Source organism: Rasamsonia emersonii (genome assembly GCF_000968595.1).
Source record: "Rasamsonia emersonii CBS 393.64 chromosome Unknown ctg1118621760272, whole genome shotgun sequence".
In the NCBI taxonomy this organism is placed as follows: domain Eukaryota; kingdom Fungi; phylum Ascomycota; class Eurotiomycetes; order Eurotiales; family Trichocomaceae; genus Rasamsonia; species Rasamsonia emersonii.
This window is the reverse complement of record NW_013563112.1, coordinates 30,151-50,016: the sequence shown is the minus strand read 5'-3', so window position 1 is coordinate 50,016 and position 19,866 is coordinate 30,151. Positions and strand designations below refer to the sequence as shown.

Sequence of the window (19,866 nt, the reverse complement as noted above, 5' to 3'; positions counted from 1 at the left end):
ATAGCAAATACGTAATGGCAGAAAAATCAAGAGAAGAAAACAGAGAAGAAGAAACAGAATAAGAAAATCTCACGTATCACACGTCCACAATAACGAGGAAAAGCCGTGGTGATACGCCGAGGAGAAGAAAACTCGGAACAAATCCATGTCAAAATCGGGAAGGAGATAGAGATGGCCGGGGGTCCGAAAGAACGACAAGGGTCTTGATAGCTGATAGCGTAGGCCTGCCTATCTATCTTTATCATTTGTTACGTTTTCGAAAACTCATTATCGTCGCATCGTCGTCCTTTTCTATCGACATGTCGATCGATCGGTATAATCTCCCGCAAGTCGCACCCTGGAAGACAAATACCCCATAATGGAGGGGAATTGCCCTGTGGTACTGATCCATATCTGTCTGACTTGCGTCTGACGACAGGAAGCAGGGGTCCGTATTATCTATCTATTATTAGTGTGGAATAATCTAATGTCCCACGTAGTGACTGACAACTGGAGTGAGTCTCCTGGCTGATAAGCACTGCAGCCGTTCTCTGTCCTGATTGGTCGACGATATACTCTCTATCACTGGGTGGTGTGATTGGTTGGAACGGTAATCTCGTCTTGGCACTCGTCCTATTGGTCGATCGGACTTCGAAGCACGTGGAGAGATAGAAGGCATGGATGAATTATTGATAATATTGATATTAATATTAATATTGATGGTATAAAGAAGGAAACGCATTTCACTCGAAGGATTGATTGGTAAGAATAGCCAAAATGGAGGTGCATAGACGTGGTAGATCTGAAGCAATAAGACTTAGATATGTCGGTAGATATATAAACTCGAGCCAAGTTAATAATGCCAAGTCAGACAGTCAGACAGATCTATAATAGGTTTTAATGCCTCTTGCTTGCTTACATGCATTTATTAGGCTTATTTTATACTTCTTATAGTATATTACGACTAGCCTACGCCAACACTAATCGATTCACAGAGCTAAGACAGTCTGATTCTAGGGGAAGAAGAAATACTCCGTAGGAAAAGCCTTCCCTCTCAGTTTGGCATACATTCAATCCAGTCTTGGAAATGGGATGACCATAGCTCTGCTCAAACTAGTATGTTCTTGTCAAGTGATGTCATCATACAGTATAGTAGCCTAGTACAACTCTGGAGCCCGCATGTACATACACTCTCTTAAATTTTTCCTCTATTGTGATGAGCGTCATTGTGCAGAGAAAAGAAAGAGTAAACTTAGGGTAACTTTTTTTTTCTTCACCTACCAACATCTGTATATCTTGGGATATCGATGAAGAGGGAAGGGTTTAAACTAAACCGCCAATGCTGATCTCGAGTTAGTGGGTTGTTTGTCTGTTTCCTTCTTTTCCTTTCTTTTATTTTACCAGCAGATAATGTAAAAGGGTTAGTCATATGATATACCTTGGTATGGATATTACGTAGTTTAATTGTGTTGTTGTCTGCTTCCAGACTGGGTGGTGAATGCCTCTATTGTCTTCTTTTTTTACCTTGATTGTTCCTACTTGTTAGGAAAAGAAGAACACAGCAGAATCGAAAGACAGACGATTCCTAGGTACTGTCTGAATGGAATTGATTTATAAATTCCTATTCATTTCGCCTGATTGCCAACACTCAATACATCGTATGCAGGCAAGGCATTTTTGAGAATAAATCATTTCGTGCACATAATGCAGAAAACCCAAAGCCCACCAGAAAGGAAGCAACACCACGCCGCCAGTCAACAGTTTAGAAAACGAGAGCGGCACCCTTGGTCTTCTTGTCACCACTGTGGAAAAACATCAGTATGGTCGTCTTCACTTGTCAGGCGCAGGTGACTTACCCCAGTTCGAAGTGCTTGCAGCGCTTCAGGGCCAGCTGGTGCTTGGCCTTGCATTGGGTGCACTCCAACCGCAGGACAATCTTCTTGGTCGTCTTGGCTTTCTTGTGGAAGACGGGCTTGGTCTGACCACCGTAACCGCTCTGCTTCCGGTCGTAACGACGCTTACCCTGCGCGAAGAGGGAGGCCTGCAGACAGATCAGCATGAGTACGAATAACAAGATCTAGGTTTCTGGCGACTGACCTTTCCAGCCTTGTACTGGGTGACCTTGTGTTGGGTGTGCTTCCGGCACTGCTTGGACTTGCAGTACGTCCGGCGGGTTTTCGGAACGTTGACCTGAGATGATCATCAGCAAAAGTCACCAATTGACTGAAACCCAGCCATCCGCTATCCATCCGCAACGAAATTCCCTATCCCGATTCCGCAAGATTGAATCCGCTCGTTTGATTGCTATCGAATCGAGTCGGGCATGCAGAGATCTAGAAAGGATCGAGGGGTCGATAATTGTAATCGCCAAGGACCCAAACTCATCTCGTAAACCTTTCATATCAACCATCATGTCGGTTTCATCTTCGCAGAATGTGTCGTATTCGCATCGCCATCGTCCTCTCATCCATGCCGACCGCAGCCTCGATAACGAGCGTCTTTCAACGAGCAGTTTCGCAGTAGATCCTCTTTTCGTGTGCCGTCCACTACCACCACCCTCTCGAACACTTCCCTTCCATCCAATTTTCTTCCTTCAAAAATAACAGGACATCGAAGGGGAAAAAAAAGGTCCTTACCATTTTGACTGTCTGTGCCGGATCGCCAGATGCTGATGGTCGTTGGTGTCTCGGTCGTTGCAAGAGCCTCAGCCAGATGGAGTGTGCCGGCGGTTGTGGGATTTCGTTCGCTTAGGCCCGATCTGGATGGCGCTAGCCGGATGGGGAGAACAATGACTCAGCAGGACTAGCGCCCGCCAAGACTAAGGTTGATATCACCCACCAACACCGTTGATTTCTACAGTACGAAGTACTCCGTACAGGACTCTGGTTTCTATCTTGATTGCTCGTTTACTAAATTATAGGTGTACACTACGTGTAACTAAAAAGCCTTCCCTACAAGGACGTTTTCCCCCCCGCCATACCACAGCCGTCCCTTTCGAAAATCCACGCCTTTTTCTTGCCCTATGATCCACTCCCCGCCTACTTTGATGCTCCCGTCCTCCTTGGGCCAGTACTCGGCTTCGAGTCTGGCATTGAGCTCCTCGATCTTCTCAATCAACGCGCGTACCCTCGTGTGGTCCACCCGGCCACTGTCGTCGACGAACCCGTCCTGCGTAATGAATCGTGCGATTGTCAGATGGGCGGATGGCACTATATACCGCGACACAGGCTTGACGCCTGCCGCAACTGTCCTGTCGTAGACTTCCCGGCGGAGATGGTGATAGGTGTATTGATCGCTGCTGACGCTGTTGCGTCCCTCCCCAGCAGCTGGGACAAAGCTGAGAGCCATCGCAGACGCGTCGTAGCCGATCATGGGCTTGATGAGGCGTATCCGATGGCGCAAAGGGAGGTTGACGATCTCTTCTGCAGCGCCTGTTTCGAGAAGGGGCGAGATGATCGCCTCCATCTCGGGTTCGGTCACAGAATGGACGAGTTCGAAGATGGTGATGTGTAGATTCTCCAGGGGCATGAACCAGAGAGCTGGCGATCATTCGAATTAACATGAGTCACGGAACTTGGCGCCAGCGAGGTCTAGGTTGTATACTGACTTGGAGCGACCTGTCGGAGTTCCCGCTGGATCATGTCGACCAGGTTGCGGATGTGCAGGGGCGGACGGCCCCAGAACGTGGAGCAGAATCTGTCATCGAGGAACGTAGGATCCCTGTTGGGGCCGTCCAGTTTTGCGAGTGTCTCATCCAGGGTCCAGCCTGGGAAACTGGGGTCGAGGATCTTAGCTTTCTGCTGCGCGTTTCTCGTGGTGCGATGGGTTGCATATCGGGCTTGTAATTGGACCTGGAGATTCGTCAGAAAATAGAACTCAGTGAGATCTAGAATGCTCTTATTCTTTTCAATTCATAGCAATGGAATGACGAGACAAACCGGATCATTATTCGAAGCTGCTATGAGGGCCTGATACGGGTTCTCGCCTTCAGAGACCGGAGTGGCCGTGCCAGAAAGGTCCTCGAAGACGACTCCTGCCATGGCGTGCTCAGCTGTGTCTGGAGGATTACTGAGAACTGAGATGAAGATAGAGAATGTAGATGTTTATTTTTATTGGTCAAGTCGGAGATCTAGAGGCTAAGCTAAGCTGATGCGAATAATCTCCAAGTCAGATTGAATTGAGACTGTTGGAAATTTACAGCCAGTGACTAGTGTTATTTTCTGAAGACCAGTAACACAATTTACGGAGTAACGTTGGCATTGAATGGAATATTAATGTCAGCTAAATCCGCCTGCCTGCAAGCAATCTACCTCGTGCACCGCCTTAGTTGCGGGAAAGCAGCACCCCGCCTGCGGCCGCAGACCCCACCGCAACCATCAGTAATCAACAGTCGGTCAGTTGCCTACGAACTCCCGAACTCTGATCTCGACGTGAAACCTCGCCGCAAGCTCTTGTTCCTGACCTCAAAATCTCCCATATAACTCTTTTTCTCGTACTTGTGGACACTACTACTCTTCAAACCCAGCCAACATGTTGATCAAGTGAGTCTCCGTCAAGCTTGATATGCCTGCATGACTTGCAGCATGCGGAGTCAGCACCAGCACCAGCACCAGCACCAACACTACAATGCAACGCAATCCACGCGAGGTCTCAGATGTATAGATACTGACGCGCTTTTTCTGCCTACAGAGTGCGTACCCTTACGGGAAAGGAGATCGAGCTGGATATCGAGCCGGACTACAAGGTACCACCTCTTATCTCCTACGAACCGACCGATCGATCGATGGATGAGCTGGACTGTGCCATACGTCGAAAGACAAACAATCACACTCTTCTCGCATCACAAGCATCGAACGGAGCTTGCGGCTCTGATACGGTACGGTACTGATCATGTCGGAACAACAGGTGTCGCGGATAAAGGAGCGTGTCGAGGAGAAGGAGGGTATCCCTCCAGTCCAGCAGCGACTTATCTTTGGAGGAAAGCAAATGTACGTACCACACGTACAATATATAGGCGGATTTTTTTTGTTGAATGAAATCCTAACTCGAATGAAATCCACCAGGGCGGACGACAAAACGGCAGCAGACTACAACCTCGAAGGAGGCGCAACGCTACATCTGGTCCTTGCTCTGCGTGGAGGGTTTCTGCAATGAGTGATTGATCGATCGATGATTTGAGTTATTCGATTCGATTCGTTTCGATAAAGGGGGTGGAAAGGAGATCAAGACCTTGCTCAACAGGCTGTCTGTCTGAAGCTGTGTCCTCGGAAGAAGAAAGAAGAATGAAAAACGATCATAATGGGAAGGGTAGGGGGGTCAACTGACGTCTTTTCATCTCGACACTGGTCAGGGAAATGAATGAATCCATTTATCTCCTCCTCACCCATTCCATTGCTGGATCATGTCATATCCATCCATCCTATTCACATTCCCCATTTTACTATGAATTATGAATTACCCACCCAGGATGTTGTCCTTTTAAAAAAAAAGATATAATATGATAGTGACATGACATGATACGACAGATGATGACAACGGAACTAGAATATGTAATGTAACGAGATGAACACCATCCACAATCCAATAATAAACACCAATTATATATTCTTGAAATTCTTAGATTCGACCGACCTAACTTAACGCCTGGTTCCTGTATCCTATCCTATCTTATCCTATCCAATCCTAACCTACCATCCAATCCAATCCGATCCTATCTATCCAATCAATCAATCCAATAGAAAAAAAAAAGCAATCCTATTCTATCAAAAAAGGCTCTCCTATCCAAATCGATTCCATTCCGCCCACGCGCCTGAAAAAGAGAGAATGCACGCATGCAAATGCAAATGCTAATACAACAAAAAGGGGGTATCGATCATCCATCCATAGTGATAGATAGTATGCGCCGCCGCTGAGAGAATGCCCATGCCAATGCCAATACAATGCTAATACAATGCCAATGCTAATGTCCCGTCCCGTCCTGTCACCGAAAAAAGGAAGAGAGAAAGAAAGAATGAATGAATGAAGTAACGAAACTTCTCCTTGGTAGGGTAGAATAGAGTAGAGTAGAAAGACTGACTAGACTTTCTTCCTCTTCGGCTGGATAAACACGCTGGGCGCCGGGCGTTTCCGGATGAGAGCTGGTGCAGCAGGAGGACGGGACGTGGGCGCCGCCGCAGGCGAAGAAGATTTGGCTGTGCTGTCGATGCTTTGGGTTGGAGCAGATGGTTTTGTTGACTCGGACTTTGTGTCGGGTGATGGCTGCGTGTTCCTAGTTTCGGAAGGAAGAGGTCCTGCTGGACACTTCGGTGTCTGTTCGGGGCGATTCTCAGCTGGTTTTGCGCGTGGTGACGCCGTAGATTGTGCGGAAGATGATCGAGTAGTAGAAGATGGTCCAGTAGAAAATGGCGCAAAGGACGATGAAGCAGACGGGGCAGACGTGGTTGTGTGCTTGGAAGTCAGAGCCCGCAACCTGTCCTCCCGAGCTTGCAAGGAAGAGCTCGCAGGAGCAGAAACGGGAGAAACCTTGACCGACTTGGCGGAACTGGAGGAACTGGCGAACGGAACTGCGGAGAGCGATTTCGAAGATGCAGCGACCGGCCGTCTGGGAGTCTGCGCCGGGGGTGACTGCTTGTGCTCGTCGACCAGCCACCGCGGAACCTGCTTGATCTGCGAAACCTCGCTCTTCAGACAGTGCGTCGGCACGGCCAGCGCCTTGTTCCGCTTGGCCGTGAAGATGCTGCTCTTCTTGGGCTCGGAGCGACTACGCTCCGGCCGCAGCCTCGGCGCCTCCAGCGACCAGACCTTCTCGCCATCGGCGTTGTACGACACCGAGAACGTCGGCGCGATGCCGCCCATCTTGCGGTCGTGGGCGGCATACCGCTGGATCCGGGTCGGGCGGGGCTTGGGCAGGCGCGCGACCTGTCGGTCGACGAGGAACTTGGAGCCGCTGCTGGCCCGCTTGGAGTTGATCTGGTCGACAGCCAGCTTCAGCCGCGCGGCGTCCTCGTCGACCTCGCGCTGGACCTGTTCGACCAGGTCGCGATAGACGTCGTACCAGCAGTCGCATGTTTCGGGCAGTTTGAAGCGGTCCCATTGGGGGACGTCCCGCTTGATAAACTCGATCCAGAGTTCGCGGTCGTCCTGCATGATGTGCGGCGACTGTAGTTCAATGGCGCGCTGTTGAAACAAGCCGTAGTTAGTATTTAATAGTATTCCGAAAGGAGCAGTCTGTAAAGAAATGAGCAGGCTGCTTACCAGCTGCGCCGGGCTCTCGATCTTCATAAGAAAGGGCCGGGCAAGAGAATACGGGATATCCCCGATGTCCATCAGATCTAGAAAGCCAGTCAGATTTGACGATAATAATTTAGAGTCGACAGTCGACATACTCTTCGCATTCTGTATGGCCATGCGAGTGCACATGGCGAGTAATGACGGAGCCGGCATGGTGGGTGGTGCAGCATGTAAACCGAAATCAGACGGGCAGTATCAAAAACTTGATGGTGAGGAGAGTATATAGGGACATGAGAGCAATATAATGCCGCGAGGCTACACAGGTGAATACGCAGCCGTGAGATGATCTCGTATTGTCGTCGACTCGTCGAGTGAATGCTGTCAAGGATGTCAGTCAGTGAAGGCGGTGAAACATGGCAGCCAATGTGGGGTGCCACGTGATCGTGCCTGCATCAGGACTGCTTAGAGACAGGAATAGGTCAGTGACATTGTCATCCTCCAGTTATTTCAGTTTACTCTTACATCTTGACCAGCGTATGTAATGGCACATCCAAACAAGCCAATCACACTCACTCTTTCAGCCGATGACAGTGGCAGTGTTGGCAGGAGGTATTATGGCTTAGTAGAGATACGATGTTAGCTACTGCAATGCAGCTGCTCCATATAAGCGGCATCTGGACCAGTTTCTGTAGAGCTATTCGATATAGTTTAAACATTCTGTTAACTGGCTCTTCAAGCATTCGGAGTAGGACTGCAATACACACGTGGACAACCACGCGAGAAATCAATCCACACAACCTCAATCTCCTATAAAGAGACTGACGACTCCAATCATTCCTGCTTCATTCTGGAAATTCTTTCTCTGTCTCCGGAGTCTCCTCGTATCTCCATTGATCATCATCTCGGCTAACCTGCCCTCTCCTCTTCCTCGCCACGCATGCTGTCCAAAGACGGAAGTCGAAGGCTCGGATTTCCGTATTGGGCAACGGAGATCCCTCGACGCTGATAGGTCGGTTCGGACGTTGTGGCTTACGCCGCTTACGGATTTACCCCATACTCTTTACTACCCCGTACTCCTATGGTATATGGAGTAGAGAGGCCATGTAAATTCCCCGCATCTTTTTTGCTGAGGCTGTCCCATTCCTCGCGCCTGATTCCGTCCCGGGTAATCTTTACCCCAGTTCCCCCAGTTTCAACTTTCACTGGCGTACTCTGTACTCCGTATGGAGAATGTCCGGGGGGATACGGAGTAATGCCGCAAGCCGCATCCATTCGCGAATTCCCCATCGGGATGATTATTGGACCGTTGAATGCTATTCCCACGAGGATAGACTCTTTTTCTCCAACCGGGGCATTTATTACGCAGATTCTACGTTGGTTAGGCGCCACCGGAAAATGGCCGAAAAGAGATTCGTTCCAACAATGAGCAATCTCAAGACGGTAGAGAAAGGTTCATGGTATTAATACTACTCCGTACTGGCTTAGATAGGTGATACCGGTCCGATTGACGTGATTCCGCGTCGGGCTTAATTAATGCATGTATTTATTTAATCGCCTACCTAGAGCTAGCTAGCTAGCTATTTGAAGATCTCTGTCTGTCTGTCTGTCTGTCGACATTGCGCGGGATTGAGAGATCCCTCATAATAAATCCACTCTTACCCTCTCTATATACGTACATCTACAGTACATGCATATGTATACGTCCTGACAGCATAGCTTGCAATTGACCGACTACGATGAAGCTCAACCTCTTTGGACGGGGCTTCACGCTCCAGCTGGCGATCACAGTAGCCTGCGAGATGGCATTTATCCTGTTTGGTCAGTAATATAGTGCCTTCAATTGATTTTGACCATTCTAACAACAGTCTGGCTGCAGGCTACGACCAAGGCGTCTTCAGCGGCATCGTCACCGACCAGGACTTCCTCAATGTCGTCCACCACCCTAGCGACAGCCTGCTGGGCATCATCGTCAGCATCTACAACCTCGGCTGCTTCAGCGGCTGCATTCTGAACTTTATCTTTGGCGAGTATTTTGGCCGGCGACGGGCGATGTGGATTGCCATGTGTTTTATTATTGTATACATCCCTCGTTCGCAATTATCATAGGGTATGATGATGACGGAGTACAAACTAATTGCGAATTGATCTAGGTTGGCGCGACTCTGCAGACCACTTGCTTCTCCGTGCCGCATTTGATGATTGGGCGGTTTGTCACGGGCATTGGGACGGGTATGTCTGTAAAACGATAAAGACTGGCCTACCTGCTGTCGACATAGAAGAAGCACTGACGGATCTGTATCTAGGCATCGAGACCTCAACCGTCCCAATGTACCAAGCCGAACTGTGCGAAGCGCACAAGCGAGGTCGACTGGTTTGCTCCGAAGCGCTGTTCGTGGGGCTAGGGATTGTGATCGGTAAGAATACTGCCAATGTTTGACGGCCGTCGAGATGCTGTTTTGACAACTGACACAATCAACATGATGCTAGCGTATTTCTTCGACTATGGCATGAGCTTCACCGGCGCGGGAGCATTGGCCTGGCGGCTGCCAATCGCATGCCAAATGATCTTCTCCTTTGTGAGCGACATTCCTACTCTCTTTTCCCGTGTGAACTGTCCTGACAGGTGTAGGTCGTGATCGCTCTCGTCTTCGGCCTACCTGAATCGCCGCGCTACCTCTACAACAAAGGCCGCAACGAAGAAGCCCTCCAGGTGCTGTGCGACGTGTACGACCGCGCGCCCGACCACCCGAAGATCGTCAAGGAGCAGAACGACATCCTCGAGGCGATCCGGCTGGAGACGCAGGAAGGCGGGTATTCGTGGGCGCGGCTCTTCCACCGCGACGAGGTCCAGACCGGCAAGCGGGTGCTGTTGGCCTATGGGATGCAGTTTATGAACCAGGTTGGCGGGATCAATCTTGTTGTGTGAGTATCATCATATCAATTTCCCAAATACCGGAGGTATCGATTAGACTGATGCGTGGTATACAGGTATTTCGTCCCCACAGTGCTGCAGGAGAATGTCGGGCTGCCGAGGAATCTGTCATTGCTGCTGGGTGGCATGTACGTGCGAGATACAGATCAAAGTTCTTCCCTGTCAAACATGCTAATATAAAGATTCTTAGTATCCAAATAATGTTTCTGCTGGGATCCTTCGTGCCCTCTCTGCTGGTTGACCGCATCGGACGCCGTCGTCCCATGATGCTGGGCAGTTTGGGTCTGGGAGTGTCGATGATGCTGATCTCCATTCTCCTCAGTTTCAAGGGGACGTCGATCGAGAAACAAGCGTCGACAGCGAGTGTCGCTTTCTTCTTTACGGTATATAACCCTTCCATCGCAAAGATCTCTAGCAAAATGTCAGATCGCTGATCACGGTTTATAGTATATGCTCATCTTCGGCGCGTCGGTCAACTGCATCCCATGGGTCTATGTCCCTGAGATTCTGCCCCTGCATGCCCGAGCAAAGGGGACCGCGATCGGAATTTCCTCTAACTGGCTTTGGGTAGGATCTGATCCATCCTAGAATTCAACTCTAGGCACCACTCAAGTCGATCGCACATGCTGATGTATATATACGTAGAACTTCGTCATCGTCATGATCACCCCCGTCATCATCAACCGGCTGCAGTGGAAAGCGTACCTGATCTTCATGTGCACAAACCTCGCTTTCATCCCGCTCGTCTACTTCTGCTATCCCGAAACGGCCAACCTCACGCTTGAGGAGATCGATCTGCTGTACACGCAGCCCGGGGTGCCGGCCCGGAAGGTGGCGAAGCAGCTTCAAAAGGAGCGTCGGCTGCGGCAGCAACAGCAGCAGCAGGGAGACAAGGTTATTGGCAGTGCGGGTACAGACAGCGAGCGAGATGAGAAGGCTGCCTCTGCGGACCATGCAGAGAATGCAGAGCCAGCGGTGGAGAAGACGAAGACGGAGACCGTCTAGAGAGGAAGACAAGTATATAATATAGATGACGAGATGAATGAGTCAATGCAGCTTAGCTAATGACAGCTTATACATAGGGAGTATGCATATATAGGGAGGAACAATTGATTGGATCGTACATCACAGATAAAGCAAAAACTTGTGAACAGAGCAAAAGAGAGGATAAATACAGAGATAAGGAAGTGGTATCAGTTTCAGCGACAGTCTGAGCAAATAAGTCCAAAAAAAAAGCTCGCTGCTCAATAGATAGCAACAAGGCAAGCCGTATGATCAGCCAGGAAAACGAATGATTGATAGAAATAGGTACTCTATACATCATAAGAGAGAAAGGGAGAAAAAAAAAGAGTGCGTTATTGGCTACCGTTGACCTGGTCAGAAGCAGCATTCAGCTTCTGCACCTGCAACTTAGCCGGCTTGCTGCTCGGCATCTGAGCCACCCAACTTGGAGGCGCAATGCCTGTCTGGTCGTGAATCGTGCTGAGCAGCGGGGGTAGCGACTGCATGATGTTGCGGATTGGGGCGGTGGTATCTGCGTCGCTGGTGGCTGTGCCTATATATTCATTATTATATTAGTGACCTGACAGTCAACTGAGTAATTAGGTAGGTCTTACCAGTATTCCACGTCGTAATCTTCGGCTGCATCCCGTGTACAGCCTGACTGTTCGCCTGCGCCAGCTTCTCATACAAGCCCGTCTCAATCATCCTGTACTGCAGGAAGGCGTCCGGTCCACCCAGGACGTTGATCAAGGCTCCGTACGCCTTGGCCATCTCCGTGATTCCTTCGGCCTCACGCTTTTTCTGGTAGAATTGCGCGTCCGCTTCTTTATTTTGACGGTAGTCTAGACATCACATACAATTAGCACGTCATGGATGCAAACGGTATAGGGATGTTGTTGTAGGGGAAGGTGCATACATTGTGCATCCGCCTCCATCTTCTGCTTGTAGAGACTCGCATCGGCGGCTTTTTGCTCAGAATAGAACGTTGCATCGGCCTTCTGCTGCGCTGCCTCCCGCGCGACCTTGCTCTTGGTAACTTCCGTTGCGCGCAGACGCTCCAGCTCCGTCTCAGCTCGCTTCGTCTCGACTGCCTTCTGCAGCTCTGCGTCCTTCATCTCTGTCTGCCGCTGAGCCATGATCTTTGCCAGCCGGACATCACGCTCGAGTTCGGTCTGGCGGTTGGTTAACTCCGAGTCTGCCTTGGCCTTCTCGGCCTTGCGTTGCGTCTCGAGAACAGCCGTCTCGGCATCAATCTTGGAGATCTCCTGCTTAGTTCTGCCTTTCTTCTCGGCTTCGCCGATCTCACCGCGCATCCGGGCTTCGGCGACATCGATCTTGGCTTGGTTAAGGGCGCCTTCATGGGCTTTGCGGCTCAGGAAGGCAAAGTATTCGCTGCCGGGGGTGTCTTGGAGCTCTTTGACGTTGGCATTGTAGCTGCACACGTTAGACAAAGATCCATATAAGAATAGACGGCAGACTCACATTCGCAGTCCAAATTGCTGTAACTCATTTTGCACGTTCTCAATAACTGCATCGAATTAGCTTGCTTTACTTTATATGATATGAGTACATGCACTCACCCTTTGTCTTGAAAATTTGTCGCTCCTTGAAGATCTCTTCCATGGTCATGCTTGACACGATCACCCGGGTCTCGCCCTCGATGATGCCCTTGACGATCTCCTGCACATGATTCCGGGTCGAGTTCATCGTCCCCTTGGGCTGGGGGGCACCATCGGCGTTTCCGGACAGCAGGAGGGCATATTTCTTTAGCGAATCGAGGTTGTTGTCGGGACCGATGGTGAAGACGGCAGGGAGAGAAAACTGCAGCTTCTCGATGGTCATGGCCTGCAGATTCAGCGAAAAGTCGAACGGCGAGACGGAGATTTTGGAGCACTGTGCAAGTCAGCAGAGGCAGCAAATCGTATTGTAGAGGATTAAGCATACTCGCTGCCATGGCATCACCAAGGCCTTCTTGCAGATTCGAAGATCCGGGATGCCAGCTCCCGTGATCACGAGATACTCGTTGGCGCTCGCGATAACGTACCTGGACGGCATTAGCAACGTTCGCCGTATGCGATTTGCATATCTGCTCACCTCATCTTGACTGTGTTAATGATAATCGAATCTCCAACGATGGATTATTGTGTCTGCTGCTGAAGAGCTGGATTGGCAATGTTATCAGATCCTGTTGTAAGTTTTGATCAGGATATATAATTGAATAAAGCTGATATAGAGATTCGCAGGTCTAAGCGCAGTCATGAATTGGTGGATGACTCTGCATGGTCGCTGACGTGGTACAACAGCCTTATATACCTATGGTATCGCATGCCTATCCATGTCCAAAGTTACGCAGGCTTTCTTACCATGCCATTCTCGAGAACTTCCCCAGGCAACTCAGCAGGGCGTCGCCTCGCCCCGCGAACCATGGATAGCATGGCCTCGTCGGAATGTCATATACTATTGGTCATTGACTCGAATACGAGGGCACGAGGTGCACTGACTGGATGCTGCCGGACAGGGCAACGTACGGAGTACAGAACGTGGGCCGCGTTATAGTCGGGCAACACAAGCAGAACTGATGATCTGATTCATGGTTAAACGAGCTATAAGCGATATTCGCCGGGCACCACGCGGAATGAACTGGAGCTGGCCGAAATGGTGGAGCATGATTCTGCACGGCTTCTCGGCATTGTGATGTCACGGTTTGGGGGCCTAGAGTAAGGCCTCCTCAGGAAGAAACTCTGCTATTAACTACATGGAGTTCTTCCGTTGCGGCTATGCGTAGGCACTACTTACTGAGGTAGGTGATGGATGAACGAGGAAGTTACGTATCTTGGCAGTGAGGCTGTGTTGGCCCCGTCTGAGGCTGAGCGTTGGAGGAGTGAACTAGCAAACTCTCCTGGCCGGGCGCTGGTTACTCGGCAGGTTGACCCGTTGGTACAGGGTTAATACCAACCGGGCTGATCGAGAGGCAGACTCTACTCGTGATGCTATTATTACTTGCATACAATGCACTCTTTGATGTCACCCGCCGGCAGTAACTGCGGAAAGCGCCATTCGAACGGCACACCCCAGAATGGGCTCCTTTCGGCCACTTGCGGTGACCATTGGTCGATAGATGCCTGGATACAGGCATGTAGTTATACTACTGACTCAAACTTTCGGGGTTGTTGGCTGGTCGTGTCGGCACATGACAGGTGGTAAAAATAGGTCTATGCGAGATGCTGCATTTCATCTGCGGCATTATGACCAGTGTCCTTTGACTCCTCTTATGCAAGGAACATTCTGCCTCTCCTGCTTCCTGTCGCGTATTCCTGACTGAAAATAATTCGACCACGCAGCATGTCCAAGTCGAATTTCGAAGCTCCAGCAGACGACGCTGTCCCCTCCTACGAGGAGAGCATCCGGTCTAGCCCTTCTACCCTGATCCAGGGCTCCAGATGGAATGCGCCTCTACACCAGCAGCTAGACGAGACACGTGTGCGAAGAATCCATTCCATCCTGTCGACATATGTCGACCCGCTACTCGCGGAACAAGCGGCTTCAGGGTTGTACAAAAGCGTCCTGCTTCTCATCCCCTCTAATGTCAGTTCCCTGCGCAACGAGTTAAAATCAGACCCGTACTCTCCGCCCAAGGAGCCCGAGGTTGTTGGTTTTCCTTCCAATGAGGTCGTGAAGCTCGTTCGCCTCGAGGGAGAAGAGCATACTCTGGAGTTCTGGCGACAGCCCGCAGTCCTGGACGAGCTTGGGTCTTCTCTGCGAGCCAGACTGGCCCTCAGCGGGCATCGAGTGGAGGCGGAGCCAGATCCATCAGTACCAGAGCCAGCGCCAGAATCCCAGATATCATCGATATCCAACCCCACGACCACGAAAAAATCCTTCTGGGGACGGACAAAGAAATCCTCCTCTCAAAAGGAAGCACACATTGTGGACCACAAGCTGGGATGGCGGTCAGATGAGGAGAAATATGAGAATGCAAGAGCCCTATCCAAAGGTGAGGTGAGAGTGCGAGTTCAATTGATGGAGGTGTGCTTGCGTGTGGAGAACCAACTGGGATTGTATGAAACCCGCACAGGTCCAGGAATCAGTGTGACTGTGGAGGTAGGGAGTTAGTTTATTGACAGGATATCAATGTACTCGAAATCAAATTTCACGTTGCTATACGATTCCACTTCTTGATGCAAATAGCTGAGGAACAATTCATAGTTACTGAAAGTAGTTTTCTAATCCATGCCCGTCACGTGCCATGTTGATGCAACCCCGCAACGCAAACAGTGCAAACCAAACTATCGGATATTGTTAGCGTCGTCTATAGAAGGAGCATCACCTCCCAATAATCGTGGATAGGTGTTGAAGTTTTCCTTCTGATTGTTTCCTGGACTGTTGGGACAGATAAATCTTTTCTCTGGTAAGAAATAGGCTCTTTTCCTTATGACCAAGTATGGATCTTTTACTTCTTGGGTTTTGGTTGCCATGCATGAATGCCCCGCCGCCGCGGTGGATTGGTATCAAATGTCCTGTTTGAGTCTTAAATTCTGTGTTTCTGTTTCTCTGTTCATATTCACGCCTTTCTATGCACTCAAGTCTATTCACCTGACTTTTATTTTGGGCTCGAGCATGTTCTGCGCCTATTGTGTCCCCGAGTGTCATCTCGAGACCATTATTACATCATTTCCCTCCCACCAAGGATGGAATCATACAAACAATTTTCCCTTTTCAGGGCTTCGTTCAATGCAACCAATAAAAAACACTCATGCTTTTCCTATTTTGAATCTATTTTATTGACAAATGCATGTACTGATCTATTTCCCCAGGAAGCGCTCTCAACTCGTCTAATATCTTCCTAAACATACACATACATACATCCTGACAAAATGCCACCATCCAACCCTCTCGCCATCGCCACATCGTCTCTTGTGCGCCTCGTCAATGAGGAAGCCTCATACCATCGCGAATTGGAGCAGCAGACGAGCCGCCTGAAGAAGATGGAGGAGGAGCAAAATGCCGGCCTCCCGGATGAAGATGGGAATCGCGAGTTTTTGCTAAAGCAGGAGGTTTGTCGAGTTACCTAACTTCTTTTTTTTCTTTTTCGTAATGGCCAAAGAAGACAACTGACATTTTCCTTTATCTGTTCAGCGCAAAGCTGTTGAAGAAACGAAGGCTGTCTTCCCCACTTTGAGGAAGAAAATCTCCGATGGTATCACCAAGTTGGAGTCTCTGTTGGTGAGTATTGCCTATTGCCTATATCTTATTCGGAATTGCTGCTAGTTTATGTCTCTTTTTTTTTTAACTGACATGTGTCCTACAGGCCGAGGAAGCCCAGAAAGGCTCCAACAGCAATGTCGACCAGATCAACGCTGCAAAGGATGCTATTTCCAAGGCGAAGACGGCTCTTAGGGAGTCCGCTTGATTCGAAACAGAACATTGTAACTTTGTGTCGATATCGTATAGAATGGAGGAATTAATTAAGTTGGTTGAGGCTGTCTGATCACTGCGACGGCCTCGAAATGGACGGACATGGAAGGAGGAAACAAATAAACACAAAACTAGAGCAATGGTCATATCTATCATTAAGACCACATCATGCAATTTGATGAATTACATATCTATTCCCATCCGGAGAAAATCATCCTGACCTAACCAACCAACGCCAATGCCATCATAGCTGCAGTAGTATTGTACAGAGGATATCAAGAATCGACATACAAACGGTTTTAACTGGTGTCCATTTTCTCCCCCTTATCGTCAGATATCTCTTCGCCCTCTTCGAGTTCATCCCCCTTGTCGCTCACCTCACCCTCGTCCGCCATGTTGACGTCTTCTTCCGCCGTCTTCTCGTCTGACGTGGTCATCGACTGGCGCAACGGGGATGCTGCCCGCGCGTCTGCTTGAGGCTTCTCCACTTGGAGTCCACCGGCCGCAGAGGCAGAAGTCGTAGTCGACTCATCCACACTGGGCTGAGTTTCAGCTTCTGGCCGCGGCGTATTGGCGCTACTGCCGTCGCCGGCCTCTCCCTCTCCGCCTTCTTGCATGCCTTCTCTGCGCTCGACCTCTTCCTTCTCGTCGCGGATCAACCGTCGCAGCTGCATGCCTTCCTCGACGATGCGGCCAAACTGTTCGCGTCGCTCCGACCACGTCTTGGCATACTCCCTGCTCTCCTTCTCCAGGTCCAGGATCTCCGCCCGCAGCTTCTCCAGGTTGGCTTGCTGGTCCTCCCGCGGCCGGAGGAGGCGGTTACTCGTGATCTTCTCCGCGAGGTCGTCGTAGGTCTTCCGCAGCGCGAGCGTCTTCTGCGCAGCCTCGAGCTGGACGCGTAGTTCTGCCGTGTTGTCCCGCACCTCCTGGGCCGTCGACTGGATGCGCAGTTTTTCGGCCGCGTATCGCTCCCGTTCCTTCTCGTTGCTCGTCAGCAGAAACTGGATGCGGGCGATGCTGCTCTCGAACGCGGCAAAGTCCAGCGTCACGTCCTCTTTGAACTGGCGCCATTCTTCGAGCTTCTTCTGTCTCTCTGCCTCGGCGGCTGCGGCCGCATCACCGTCAGTTCCTTCCGGGGGCGGAGTCGGAGGGAGGGTCAAAGGGTTGAGAATCAGCGAGTCGCGTGCGAGCAGGCGTTTTGTGATGCGCTTGAATGGTTTTTCTTCGACGTTGAGAAGGCGAAATTTGTGCAGGTTATCTGCGGTCGTCAGCTTAGAAACAAAGAAAAAAAAAGAGGAAACAGATCGCACCTTCTTCTGCCTGATCTAGTAGCGCGTACGAAGTCATGGTGTGAGTGTGTTTAATTGCAGCTCTTTGGCGATGGAGGTTGGACTGATAGTGAGTGGTGAGCTGGCTTCGATCGCCCGTCCGGGGTTCTTTGTTAAGCTCCCGCCCCACCGGGCCATCGCTGGCAGCCAGCTTCACTTATCTTCCCATGGAGCTCCCCGAGCTCCAACGGCCCTGAACGCCCTCGAATTCACTTGTCCACACGCTATCCTGGCATTGGGTCTGTGGTCGTGTTTCCCGCCCTCTGGGCGCGGCAGACAGACAATCCTCCATGTTGATCTGACGCACGATCCCTACCGCACTCGACCGATTATCGCAGTGCACTTAGCTCACGTTAAAGACTGCTCATCGCGTATGCCTTGTCCCGTCATGCCAATTGCTACTCGATACTGATGAGATTATTCTCAAGCCTCTTCCACAGCGCTGCGGCGATATTCCTTCTCAGTCGCGCCATGACGGAAATGTACTCGGGGCTCCATGCGGGCCAACGATTCAGCTCGCTCGAAGATTTCAAGAACTTCATTCGGAGCATCTCCGTCAGACAGCATTGGGATCTCCGGGTGGTGCGAAGCAACAAGAAGAGTGTCGTCCTTGGCTGTCGCTCCTCTCCCAACTGCTTTTTCCGGGTCGTGTGCCGCGCGAACAAGAATGCGACTTACATTACCAGCCTTCAAGATGCCCACAGTTGTCGTCGAAATGCGGCGTCGTCGGGGACCCCTGCGCGGTCAGAGGCGTCTCATGTTCGGTTTCTGCTAAACGAAATCCCAAAACTGTTCGATATGAAGAATAAGATCAAGGGCCAGGACGTCGTGGAGGCTGTCAAACGGTATCATGGCTACGATATCTCCATGAGACAGGCCCAACGGGCTTTGACCAAATTACAACCGCGGCAGCCAAAAGCGCCTCAGGAGCAACCCCGGGATGGCGGAGGAGATGTGCCGCAGTCGCAGGCAGCGCCACCGGCTCCAGGACAACCAGAGAACGGAGCGGAGTTCACGAATCTTACGGAGGATCGATGGCCTCAGAATGAGCTTCCGCATACGCTGGTCCAAGGCGGAGGCATGGATCAGAATGGCACTTCACCGGATTCTACTGCTGCACCGCAATCGCATAGCCAGCCGGTATCCATCATATCCCACCAGAGCCAGGCACCTCCCTCGGAGTCCAGGTCCGTTCCGCATCATCCATCACAGATGAATACGCTGCCACCACCGCCGCAGCAATTCGCCCAACCACCGACCCAAAATCAGGTCCCTCCACAAGTACCTCCACCGCAATCCACCCCCAAGTCCCAGAGACAGCAGCCGCCTCCCCAGAGCGGCCATCCGGCGGCCGCTCAGTTGGTGCTTACGAACTTCAAGATCGAGTTCACTTGCACTACGTGTGGTGCCATGAACCAGTGCTTCTTCCCGAATCAGGGGAACGTTACGGGCAACAGTTATCTACCACCACAGCCTGTACCACACCAGAGTAATCCTCGCGCGCAGCCCGTGGGCGCGGTCACGAATGAAGCAGCGGGCAACAACACTGCGAACGGGTTTAATGGCGATGAGTATCAAGGCAACCCTGCGGGTCATGGTCGTAATATGCCGTCTCCGTGGGCACCAGGAGGACTCGAGGTGCCAATCACTCCGGCAAACGGATGATCCTAGGCAGGATGTCTGATGGGATAGACAGGAGTGTCTGCGCTGACGTTTGTTGTCAATTGTTAGACACGTCATATATTCCAGTTCGAAGCAGGACGTTCATCTACTCCGGAGTAAGATGGACTCAACACGGCGTCTTTACGCCGGCAGCAGAAGAAAGCACATTGTGGCAGGCTCTGATGACTGATGACATGAGGGTATTATCATCGACAGCATTTCTGTCGCTGTTCTATACCGTAAATGGCACTGGTTTGATTTAGTCAGGGGACTGGACCTAGCCAGTCTCTTTTTCTCACAAGGAAGCAACATCTTTAG

General features: G+C 50.6%; 9 protein-coding genes across 9 annotated transcripts; 5 read left to right on the top strand and 4 right to left on the bottom strand.

Moving 5' to 3' along the window:
* Positions 1–1,741: 1,741 nt before the first annotated feature.
* T310_5381 (uncharacterized protein) lies at positions 1,742–4,019 on the bottom strand (the record flags this gene model as incomplete). The annotated part of the gene is made up of 8 exons (XM_013471763.1): positions 1,742–1,781; positions 1,836–2,020; positions 2,077–2,169; positions 2,616–2,647; positions 2,818–2,888; positions 2,960–3,518; positions 3,587–3,830; positions 3,918–4,019. The coding sequence occupies 8 exons, from the start codon at positions 4,017–4,019 to the stop codon at positions 1,742–1,744; spliced, it is 1,326 nt and encodes a 441-aa protein (XP_013327217.1).
* Positions 4,020–4,509: 490 nt separating this feature from the next.
* T310_5380 (Uncharacterized protein) lies at positions 4,510–5,133 on the top strand (the record flags this gene model as incomplete). The annotated part of the gene is made up of 4 exons (XM_013471762.1): positions 4,510–4,520; positions 4,669–4,855; positions 4,885–4,967; positions 5,043–5,133. The coding sequence occupies 4 exons, from the start codon at positions 4,510–4,512 to the stop codon at positions 5,131–5,133; spliced, it is 372 nt and encodes a 123-aa protein (XP_013327216.1).
* A 921-nt stretch (positions 5,134–6,054) lies between these two features.
* Positions 6,055–7,422, bottom strand: T310_5379 (RNA polymerase II transcription factor SIII (Elongin) subunit A; the record flags this gene model as incomplete). Its single annotated transcript, XM_013471761.1, has 3 exons — positions 6,055–7,155; positions 7,234–7,310; positions 7,365–7,422. The coding sequence occupies 3 exons, from the start codon at positions 7,420–7,422 to the stop codon at positions 6,055–6,057; spliced, it is 1,236 nt and encodes a 411-aa protein (XP_013327215.1).
* A 1,523-nt stretch (positions 7,423–8,945) lies between these two features.
* Positions 8,946–11,146, top strand: T310_5378 (MFS sugar transporter; the record flags this gene model as incomplete). The annotated part of the gene is made up of 7 exons (XM_013471760.1): positions 8,946–9,027; positions 9,360–9,623; positions 9,697–9,785; positions 9,839–10,131; positions 10,215–10,269; positions 10,589–10,708; positions 10,787–11,146. 7 exons carry the CDS (start codon positions 8,946–8,948, stop codon positions 11,144–11,146), a joined length of 1,263 nt encoding a protein of 420 aa, XP_013327214.1.
* Positions 11,147–11,496: 350 nt separating this feature from the next.
* T310_5377 (Flotillin domain protein) lies at positions 11,497–13,242 on the bottom strand (the record flags this gene model as incomplete). The annotated part of the gene is made up of 7 exons (XM_013471759.1): positions 11,497–11,696; positions 11,758–11,985; positions 12,060–12,577; positions 12,626–12,671; positions 12,724–13,036; positions 13,088–13,187; positions 13,238–13,242. The coding sequence occupies 7 exons, from the start codon at positions 13,240–13,242 to the stop codon at positions 11,497–11,499; spliced, it is 1,410 nt and encodes a 469-aa protein (XP_013327213.1).
* A 1,243-nt stretch (positions 13,243–14,485) lies between these two features.
* On the top strand, positions 14,486–15,236 carry T310_5376 (uncharacterized protein; the record flags this gene model as incomplete). The annotated part of the gene is made up of 2 exons (XM_013471758.1): positions 14,486–15,142; positions 15,219–15,236. The coding sequence occupies 2 exons, from the start codon at positions 14,486–14,488 to the stop codon at positions 15,234–15,236; spliced, it is 675 nt and encodes a 224-aa protein (XP_013327212.1).
* Positions 15,237–16,017: 781 nt separating this feature from the next.
* On the top strand, positions 16,018–16,553 carry T310_5375 (Tubulin-specific chaperone Rbl2; the record flags this gene model as incomplete). Its single annotated transcript, XM_013471757.1, has 3 exons — positions 16,018–16,197; positions 16,280–16,366; positions 16,452–16,553. 3 exons carry the CDS (start codon positions 16,018–16,020, stop codon positions 16,551–16,553), a joined length of 369 nt encoding a protein of 122 aa, XP_013327211.1.
* A 304-nt stretch (positions 16,554–16,857) lies between these two features.
* On the bottom strand, positions 16,858–17,905 carry T310_5374 (uncharacterized protein; the record flags this gene model as incomplete). Its single annotated transcript, XM_013471756.1, has 2 exons — positions 16,858–17,816; positions 17,869–17,905. 2 exons carry the CDS (start codon positions 17,903–17,905, stop codon positions 16,858–16,860), a joined length of 996 nt encoding a protein of 331 aa, XP_013327210.1.
* A 452-nt stretch (positions 17,906–18,357) lies between these two features.
* Positions 18,358–19,551, top strand: T310_5373 (uncharacterized protein; the record flags this gene model as incomplete). The annotated part of the gene is made up of 1 exon (XM_013471755.1): positions 18,358–19,551. One exon carries the CDS (start codon positions 18,358–18,360, stop codon positions 19,549–19,551), a length of 1,194 nt encoding a protein of 397 aa, XP_013327209.1.
* Positions 19,552–19,866: the final 315 nt, after the last annotated feature.